Source organism: Phyllobates terribilis, unplaced genomic scaffold (genome assembly GCF_046119375.1).
Source record: "Phyllobates terribilis strain yellow unplaced genomic scaffold, ASM4611937v1 Scaffold_740__1_contigs__length_735296, whole genome shotgun sequence".
NCBI classification, from domain to species: domain Eukaryota; kingdom Metazoa; phylum Chordata; class Amphibia; order Anura; family Dendrobatidae; genus Phyllobates; species Phyllobates terribilis.
Window position 1 is genome coordinate 612952 of NW_027363500.1, and position 9549 is coordinate 622500.

At 43.8% G+C, this 9549-nt stretch overlaps 1 protein-coding gene across 1 annotated transcript; it reads left to right on the top strand.

Annotated features, from left to right (window-relative positions):
- Positions 1-2349: 2349 nt before the first annotated feature.
- Positions 2350-9042, top strand: LOC141238507 (dynein axonemal heavy chain 12-like). The gene is made up of 10 exons (XM_073668430.1): positions 2350-2531; positions 2631-2811; positions 3357-3497; positions 4010-4093; positions 5557-5745; positions 5836-5955; positions 6944-7133; positions 7496-7647; positions 8099-8240; positions 8782-9042. The coding sequence occupies exons 1-7, from the start codon at positions 2350-2352 to the stop codon at positions 7103-7105; spliced, it is 1059 nt and encodes a 352-aa protein (XP_073524531.1). The 3' UTR covers positions 7106-7133; positions 7496-7647; positions 8099-8240; positions 8782-9042.
- The last annotated feature ends 507 nt before the right edge of the window (positions 9043-9549 follow it).

Genomic DNA, 9549 nt, shown 5'->3' on the forward strand with positions numbered 1-9549 from the left:
TGTTACCTTCTCTCTGTCTGAAGCCGAAGAGTCCAAAGGAGTGGGCCTTGCACTCGTTGGATTTGGTGCGGGCATTGAAGTTCTATCTTACAATCATGCAAGGTTTTCGGAAATTGGACTCTCTTTTTGTGATTCCTGCTGGTCGTCGACGTGGTCAGCGTGCTTCCAAGGACACTATAGCTCGGTGGATACGTTCGGCTATCCTGGAAGCGTACCGGCTCAAGGGCGAGCCTTGTCCGGTGAAAGTTCGAGCTCATTCCACGAGGGCTGTTGGTTCGTCATGGGCTTTTCGTCAGGGGACCTCGGCAGCGCAACTCTGCCGGGCGGCTACCTGGCGCTCCGTTCACACCTTTACTAAATTTTATAAAGTGGACGTGAGTGCTTCCGCCGATGCGGCCTTGGGACGCAGGGTCCTGCAGGCGGCGGTGGTTTAAGTTACCTCTTTATTTTATTTTATTTTTTATTCGGCGCTGGTTGCGCACTTACCTAAGTTGTTGGGGTGTTGGAGATTCTGCCACTATTTCCCACCCTAGAATTTTGGACTGCTTTGGGACGTCCCACTAGTAATGGATCTGTGTCTCCCTTCCTTCCCTTCTGCTGCTGAAAGACGGATTTTGGTAAGAACTTACCTGTAAAATCCTTTTCAGCGAAGGAAGGAAGGGAGACACAGCACCCTCCCATGGCAGAAGTATTTTTTTGTTTCTAGATGCGGCGCGACCCTTTCCTGATGGCGGTCATCTGGTCTGGGGTTGGCGCACTAGGGCTCTTTTCCAGCATCGCCAGCTCATCGCAGTTGTCAGGTCCAGTGAGTTGTACCTAGGACTGTGTGTTTTTTTGCTGTTATTTGCATAACCTGTTTTCTCACATTTCTGAATTTTTCAGAATGGGTTGTACTGTTCTGCTGGTGTTGTCTGCTCTTCCTTAGCTTGTGTACGGACTGGAGAACATGGGAGTAGGAGGAGCTTAAGTTGGAGGGGCCGGTCGTCACTTTTTTATAAATCTGAGGTGAACTATCCCTGTGGGGCTCCGCCAACCCACTAGTAATGGATCTGTGTCTCCCTTCCTTCCTTCCTTCCGTCTTTCCCGGCTCCCCCATATTCAGGAATGCTCGCTCCTGTTTTCTCTATGACAGAGTCGCTGCCAGAATCTTATGGCAGCTGCTAATTTCACGGTCAGAAAGTAAGGATCGGGTGATTAAATTCCAACCGGCCGATTTTTATGTCCCCCAACATAATCTGTCATGAGGCCCCCATACACAGTAGATGGTAGACCAATCCCATTGAAATCACCCGATCCTGATCCACTGCTTTGGAATTGGGTTACATGACCTTGTCACTCATCGTCCGGTCCCATTAGTGCAACCTGGGCAGCTGCACAGGGGCACCAGCGGTAAGGGGGCTCACTTATACCTCCAATGCAAGATGATCTGATGTAGAAAAAAAATGGTTGAAACATCTGTGAGTGATTTATCGCTAGTTTAGTTGTAGATTATGGAGACATTTTTTTTTAGATGAATGAATCAATTTGCAGGAGACTGATCCAATGGCCAGGTGTCATGGGTGCGTCAGATGTGACAGTCGCCCTGCAGTTGGTTGCAGGAGATCCCTTCGTTTGGCATTACAGACATCTTCTTAGCGGTCTCACTGTAGGACCCAGCGGCTACCTCCCTCCTGCTCTAATTGACAATCAGGCCTGGGTGTTTAAATACTTCCTGGTTGCTACACAGAGGTGCCAGTGATATTCACATGACCCCTTGTGAAGGCTTGGAGCAAGTACAGTTCTTACTTCCTCTCTGGTGCTAAGAGGATGTGTGTGCCATCTCTCTGAAGTCGACTCAAGCTAAGCTACTTCCCCCGTGTCTGTCTCCCCTTGCTGTCTTTAGTTGTCAGTGGGGATCGACTAGTGCTCACCCCCCCCCCCTTCCCTATCCAGGGCCAAACGCTAAGGAAATACAGGGATAGGTTCCTGTACGGCAATTGGTGAGGAACCAATATAGAGTCGGTAGGGGAGACAGGGTGATTGCAGATCAGCCTAGGAGGTCTCCATTTCCCCCTTTCCCTAGTGTCGGGGCTCCCTTCCCCTCATCCCTTTGTGTCGCACTTTGTCTTTCCTACACTGTGTGTGACATCAGGTCAGTAGTGGGCACTGAATGAGACCCCTGAGAGCCACCTTATTTCTTCCTGCCCCCCGGCTCTTCTTCAGATTAGCCGGCCTGGCATGAAGTTATGGTTGCAGCATGATGTACACCAGGCCATATAATCAGAAGAGGAGCCGGGGATGCCGGCAGCTAAGAGGCGGCTCTCAGGGGTCCCGTCCAGCGGCCACAGAATACTGATCTGGGTCCTGAAAATGTATTCTCCCACCTCTAATTGGATCCACTGTAAACAGACTGATGGAATATTTTACCTTCCTTTTGCTCAGGATTTCCTTGAATGCGCACAGGAGAGCTGTGCTGGACACAACATCCAGCCCGAGAAGGTCTTCCTGGAGGACATGATCCAGACGTATGAGATGATGATTGTCAGACACGGGTAAGCTGGAACTACAGAAGTCCATGGGACGGGGGATTTATTCTTCGCGGTTTCCATTTTATACAATGGACCATGCTGCGTTTTGTTTATCCCGTGCAGTTTTATGTTGGTTGGAGAGCCGTTCTCTGGAAAAACGAAGGTCCTCCACGTCCTCGCTGATACGCTGTCTCTTATGAATGAGCGAGGGTGCGAAGAAGAAAAAGTGATTTACCGGACAGTGAACCCTAAAGCCATCACCATGGGGCAGCTGTTCGGGCAGTTTGATCCAGTGTCACATGAGGTTCGTCTATGATTGGAATTATTGTTTATAATACTAATATCTTTGCTGAAAATGGGAAAATCTCCCCTTTTATGGCTTATGGACATGGTAGATGGGGTTCCTTCAGAGACATAGATCCCAGCCATACATTGCCGGGCAATCATTTTATTATTGCTTACCCCCTGTTTGCACAAAAATTGGAAACTGTTTTATTTTCCCCATCAGACATGGAAGCAACAAATTGTATTATTTATGCCAGAAATTAGCATAAATTTGCATACTTCCAGCCACATTCTGAATAGACTGTGTCTGGCCTCACTCAATACACTTGCTTTGAGTGAGGTCATGCACTTCTAGTTGGCATGTGACCGCGTATATGCAAATCACTTACTTGCGGTCTCTCCCGGTGCCGCCACGTTCACTTCAATAGGGGCCACGTGTAGTCAATACATGTGCATCATCAATATCATAATCCCAGGCATTCCCTTTAATAATCCGTTCAATTGTGGGATTGTACTGGATTTTATGGGAAGAGCAATTTTATTGATGCCTCTCTTCATTTGCAGTGGACCGATGGGATAGTCGCTAATACTTTCCGGGAGTTTGCGTTATCTGAGACCCCGGAAAGAAAATGGGTTATCTTTGATGGACCTATTGATACGCTAGGGATAGAAAGTATGAACACCGTCCTAGATGATAATAAAAAGGTAACTCTCTATTTTACTTTGTGAAAACTTTTTTTTTTTTATTTATATCCTTTTCTGTTTTCATCACCATGTAGCATAACAAAAAGTGATACAAAAAGTTATCCTCCATGTATATCTACAGCCATGATGGAGAATAGAAAACATTAGATTTTATGGCATCTTTATATATCTTTAATTAGCAGTAAATTGCAAAAACTGTTTGTATTTCCTAACACTATCCGACAATATCCATTCATGAAGATGGAAATAAGCCTTTAGTAGAGGACTTATGTATTGTATGTGGAGAGAGACGCTTTAAAAGATATTCATTGCAGGATCATCTTCCAATTATAAATCAGCTACTAGATTTTTGCACTTTTTTCAGATATTAATTTGTGCACATAATGATTGTACTTTCTCCACTAAAGCTTACAATGATCCTTTATGAGGTTACTGATCAGACTCCGTGGATTAAGTTATTATTCATTTGTTCAACATTTAATATTGTTTTAAATATGTCCTGTTATTTTTAGCGTTGCTTGATGAGTGGGGAGATCATTCAGATGTCACCTCAGATGAGTCTGATTTTTGAAACAATGGACCTTTCCCAGGCGTCGGTAGGTTTTCACTCATCCTATAAGAGAGGAGTTCCCATATACTTGTACATCGGGGGATCTAATGCTAACTAATCAGATTTAGTTATAGGGTTGACTTTTAGAGGTATTCTCATCTTTTAAAGCATATCCACAAAATGGCCATAATTGTCTGATAGATGAGGGTCTCTCCTCTGGCACCCACCCTAACTTTTCTCGAATATGAGGCCCCATCTTGTGCCGCTGTGAAAGGAGAGTTTGGCAGCACGAGCAACTCTTCCATTCACCGATTTGGAAGTCCTACATACACAGTCATCAGGGGTGTAATGATCGCGGTTGCAGAGGTCGCGACTGGGCCTGTGCAGGTGAGGGGCCCGCCGACATCAGCGCAAACTTCAACTGCATGTGCACCCCCGAACGCACATTCAGACGAAGTGTATTGAGGCGCAGAGACCTGTTGGGTCTGTGCACGACAATGCACGCTGCCGGCCAATCAGAAGCCAGCAGCTGATGTCGGCGTGCACGTGACTGAGGGTGCATGACAGTGACATCATATGCTCCCGAAGCTTGCACTCTGAAGTCAGATGCTGGCTTCAGAAGAGGATGGCGCACAGCGGGGGAGCGGAGGAAAAGAGAGCAGAATCATTTATTTTTTTCCTATGCATTAAAGTACAACGGCAGAATGGGGGACATATACCAGGATGGGGGATATATATACTAGGATGGGGATATATATATATACCAGGATGGGGAATATATATACTAGGATGGGGGATATATATACCAGGATGGGGGATATATATACTAGGATGGGGGATATATATACCAGAATGGGGGAAAAATATACCAGGATGGGGGATATATGTATCAAGGTGGGGCCCAGGATAAGGGACATATATACCAGGATGGGGGATATATATATCAAGGTGGGGCCCAGGATAAGGGACATGTACACTAGGATGGGGGATATATATACCAGGATGGGGCCAGAACAGGGGACATATATACCAGGAAGGAGCCCAATATGGGGGATATTACTACATAATGGGGTAGGAGGTGCAACACGTATGTCCTTATAGGATTTAGAACACTATAAGGGCCCATACATCTGACCAACATGCAGGGGGTCCAAATGTTGCAATGGGGGCCCATCGGACTCTAGTTACGCTACTGACAGTCATCTCTACATTCACTTTAGTCGCTATAATTAAAGGGATTGTCAGTCCCTTTCATTCTGGTGCTACTACAACAATCATCTAAATGGTGAGGATCCAGTTCCTGACACCAGCACTGAATGTAGGGAAAATGTAATGTTACATAGCTTCTACTCAAATAAATGGATGTCTATGTAATCTATGGATGATGGAAACGTCAGGACACTTGGAAACGACTTTGTAGACTGTTTTTCATCCACCCAGCGAGATAATTAGATAACTGGATGGGCTTGTGTCTTAGGGCAACCCTACTTAGTATATCTCTCTCTCCAGCCCGCCACTGTTAGCCGCTGCGGTATGATTTATCTGGAACCCCAACAACTGGGCTGGGCGCCCCTGGTGAGGTCCTGGCTCAGCACCCTTCCCGATGCACTGAAGACTAAGGACCACCTCGCTCTTCTAGAGGAACTCTTTAAGTGGCTCGTCCAACCTTCCCTTCGATTCCTCCGAAAGCAGTGCAAGGTGGGCGCCATGTGTCCTCTCAATTGTAGGAGCATTGCGCAAGTTTGTAGTCTAGATTTACCCTCAGTGTCCTAATGTCTTTCCTCATAGGATCTGGTGACAACCAGCAATGGCAATGTGGTAATATCACTCACACCATTATTGGAGATGCTGATTTTTGATGTGGTGAGAGAGGATCCGAATAATAAGAACATTCGTATCTGGATCCTGGTAAGTGGAAGATCTGCCGATCCCATACACAGTGTGGCTGATCCATCTGCAGGTATAGACAGTGCTTTCCTATGCTCCTGGAAAACGGGGAAATAATTCCAAGTGGAGAGAAATTGTGAAAATATCACAATTCTGACATTATTTTTTGGGAATTGTTTTTACGGTGTACATTGTGTGGTAAAATTACTTAGCAATATGATTCACTCCTCAGTACGATTACACCGATACCAAACATGTCCAGTTTTTTTATTAGATTGGTAGTGAAAAAAAAAAATTAGAGGTTTGGGAAAAAACATTTTTTTGGGTTGTGTCACCATTTTCCGAGACCCGTGACGTTTTCATTTTTTAGTCGATGGAGCTGTTTGAGAGCTTATTTTTTGTGGTACGAGACAATGTTTTTGTTGATACCATATTGCGATAGATATTACATTTTTATCGCTTCTTACAGCATTTTTTGTGATACTGCATCAACCAGAAAAACATAATTTTGTCGTTCTTGATTTTTTTTCTCGTTACGCCGTTTACTGATCGGGTTAATTATTTTTATATTTTGATAGATTGGACTTTTCTGAATGCGGCGATACCACATATGTGTATTTTTTGTAAAACGTATTTTCTCTGTTTTTACTGGGGGAAAAAACCCATTTCAAGTTTTATGGGTTTTTTTTTTGTTTTTTTTCATACTTTTTAAAACATTTTTTGTAACTTTTCTCTGTATTTATTAGCCCCCTTAGGGAACTTAAAGCTGCGATCGTCTGATCGCTTGTGCTATATACAGCAATGCTACACCATTGCTGCATATAGCAAAAATCACGGTCTCCTTTGAAGCTCGACCACGTCATCCGCGATTGTTAGAGGCAGGTTCCTGACGTCTGCTGAGAATTGCATGTCAATAGCACCTTTAGAAATATATTTACTTAGAAAATTGGTGACGTGTTCAATACTTATTTCGCCCGCTGTATATTGTATCCCTTTTCTTCTCTTTTAGGCCAGTTTTGCTTTCTCCCTGGTTTGGTCCATTGGCGGCTGTTGTGACACCGACAGCCGAGTGAAGTTTGATGTTTTTTTTCAAAGAAATTGTCACAGGAAAGATCGATCAGAGCCCTTTCCTGTCCTCCGTGGGGAAATGGGAATGTCCTTTGGACGATAAAGGCCTGGTCTATGACTACATGTACGAGGTAAAGGGATTTCTTCATGGAAATCAAGCCTAATGCTCAGCAACTTATAACTTTGGCCTTTGGGTTATTATCTTAGGTCTCTTAGGACATGTTCACACTGTGTTTATGCCGTATATCTATGACTCTGCCAGAGGTTCTGATTGAATCCCCGAAAAACTGAATTCAGAAGGAGACATGGAGTCCAATGACCTAAGTGGATTCCGTCAGATCCTCTGGCAAAGTAATAGACATGCTGCATAAACGCAGTGTGAACAGGACCTAAATGTCAAACTTATGTAATGTGTCAGTGCTCTCTTATCCTTACATCAAATGTGTCCGAATATGGTTTATCAAAGTTGTAACTACTTTTTTTTTCTTTGAAGTTAAAAGGCCGAGGGCGCTGGGTTCACTGGAATGAGTTTATTAAAGGCACAGCCACGTGGGACAAAAGCACCAAAATCCAAGATATCATTGTGCCAACTATGGATACTGTCAGATACACCTTCCTCATGGATATGTGCATCAAAAACACCAAGTAAGAGTAACAAAATGACTCTTATTAGGAAACCTTGTTGACAATTATCCATTTTGCCATCACAATTACTTATTGTATGGGAAAACCATTCGGATAGTGGAGTCGAATTAGGAAACCCTATTGGTCTATACACAGAAAACTGGCCGCCATTCACACCTGTCTGTTTTATGTCTGTACTAAATACAGTTTGTATAAATGAAAATAGTTTGCTAGTTACTTAAGGACGGGAAACACATATCACGATGGACGGACGGGCCGCGGGACCCCTGACCTGAAATTGACAGCCTCATAGACATCCATGAGGCTGGCGAGTTTGGGTCCGGAGATCTTGGTCCGTACATGGATGGTGTTTATCGGACGTCTGAATTCGGGCCTAAATTAGTAGTTTTATTCTCAACACTGTAAAATGTTTGATTTTATGGTTGTCCTACAAACTACTTTCCTTTTTTAGCAGACCACTCTTATTTGTGGGACTGACGGGGACAGAGAAATCTATTTACGTCAAAGACAAACTGATGAACAATCTGGACAAAAAAAAATTCTTTCCCTTCTTCATCAACTTTTCTGCTCACACCAGTGCCAATCAGATTCAGGTTTGTCTTCTTTTTATCACCCTGCCTTCTGACAAATGAAAGAGGTTGCTTCATTACGATATATAGATGTCATTGGGGGGGATACGCCACTTAGGACCCTCTGCTATGAGCCAGAGAGGAGACCCACAAACAACAGAGGTCTCTCTCGCAGACCCTGAAGATCTGTGTATTAGATGGTCAGACATACATTTAAATGGGTTGATGGACCCATGTGTGTCTTAAAACAAAAAAAATACCCTGTCGCTTCTCCACGCTGCCGCCTGTGTCCCCATCGGTCTCTTCACTTCCTTTTCGACCAGGAGATGTCAATGAAGCCAACCAGTGTCAGATGATCGCCTGCAGTGGTGACTTTCTTTCTGAGCCAGAAAAGAGAGCTAGAAGACTAGTTCTTCTAGGTCGAATGAAACATCAATTCTGAAGCCAATCAATAGCCGCTGATTTGGCTGCAGCGGTCATGTGATGTTTTCTACCTGAAAATGAGACACCGCAGTAGTGGTCAACCTATTGAATCTTCCGACACATAGTTTGCATCTTATTCTAGAATATCATCATGGACAGACTGGACAAAAGACGGAAAGGCGTGTACGACCTCAGATGGGGAAGAAATGCGTCATATTTGTGGATGATATGAACATGCCGGCATTAGAAAAATATGGAGCACAGCCACCTATCGAGCTCCTGCAGCAGTTATTAGACCACGGGAATTGGTAATATTCGCAAAAAAAATTAGTTTTTTATTTGTAAGTTTTCTTTTATCTTTTCCACTATACGTATATATGCAGCGTGTGTATGTATGTATATATATATACAGTACAGACCAAAAGTTTGGACACCCCTTCTCATTTAAAGATTTTTCTGTATTTTCATGACTATGAAAATTGTACATTCACACTGAAGGCATCAAAACTATGAATTAACACATGTGGAATTATATGCTTAGCAAAAAAGTGTGAAACAACTGAAAATATGTCTTATATTCTAGGTTCTTCAAAGTAGCCACCTTTTGCTTTGATGACTGCTTTGCACACTCTTGGCATTCTCTTGATGAGCTTCAAGAGGTAGTCACCGGAAATGGTTTTCACTTCACAGGTGTGCCCTGTCAGGTTTAATAAGTGGGATTTCTTGCCTTATAAAAGGGGTTGGGACCATCAGTTGTGTTGTGCAGAAGTCTGGTGGATACACAGCTGATAGTCCTACTGAATAGACTGTTAGAATTTGTATTATGGCAAGAAAAAAGCAGCTAAGTAAAGAAAAACGAGTGGCCATCATTACTTTAAGAAATGAAGGTCAGTCAGTGCGAAAGATTGGG